This window comes from Sphaeroforma arctica (genome assembly GCF_001186125.1).
Source record: "Sphaeroforma arctica JP610 unplaced genomic scaffold supercont1.10990, whole genome shotgun sequence".
Taxonomy (NCBI): domain Eukaryota; class Ichthyosporea; order Ichthyophonida; genus Sphaeroforma; species Sphaeroforma arctica.
Window position 1 is genome coordinate 1 of NW_014029568.1, and position 875 is coordinate 875.

Here is an 875-nt window from a genome sequence, read left to right on the forward strand (position 1 = left end):
GTGCATATGCACACGAATTAGCATTATTTGTCAATGTATATTCATCAACAGGTGTTGTTTTCTTCTTTTAACGTTAAGTAATATATCCATACGTTCATGCCCGTTGGCACACCCCAAAAACCCTTAAAACTTTAAACCACTTAAATACCCTAACAACCCTACGATCGGTCCCATTATTTATTGGCCCTTCCCAGGTATGCTATTCTTTGGGTACGGCATCTATCTCTATGAGCGTGAGGCTGCCCTGAAGTTCACTCTGATGCACTCGTTTTTCCTGTCCCTGGAGTGCATGCTGACGGGTTATCCGGCAGATGCATATGAGGTATTTGTATAGTTCGTATATAGTATGTATATAGTACGTATATAGTATATGTATTATACGACGTATCTTTGTATATGTGTGTAATAGAGAGTTGAATGGCACGTTGCTGTGGGGTTGATTGCTTGCTTATGTGTGTAGAGGTGAGACTATAGACTGATTAGGAGTGCATAGACACTAGGTGTCATTGCCAACAGTATATATATATATATATATACATATATAGTGTGTGTGTGTGTATTCCACACCCCTACCCAACTACCTGTACCCATACCTGATTAGAAAGTGTATATACTACATATTATCTACTAACTATTTCATGTCGTATCTTCTCATTCATAACAGGACTACATGCCCACCACGTGGCCTGGGAAATTCATGTGCATCTTTGCGCTGTGTTGGGGTCTGTTTCTGTTTGCGCTGCTGATCGACTATGTACACTCCAACATGCAACTGGACGATGGTGAGGTATGTCTCGTAGGTCTATTAAATGGATAATGCATATATGAATATAATTATATGTGCATATATATATGTATATGTATATGTATATGTG

The 875-nt window shown here is 39.0% G+C and overlaps 1 protein-coding gene across 1 annotated transcript; it reads left to right on the forward strand.

The window, feature by feature from the left end:
- Positions 1 to 194: 194 nt before the first annotated feature.
- SARC_17496 (hypothetical protein) lies at positions 195 to 817 on the forward strand (the record flags this gene model as incomplete). Its single annotated transcript, XM_014288410.1, has 2 exons — positions 195 to 322; positions 665 to 817. Coding segments are annotated over 2 exons (281 nt in total), but the record flags the coding sequence as incomplete, so codon positions are not given.
- Between the last annotated feature and the right edge of the window lie 58 nt (positions 818 to 875).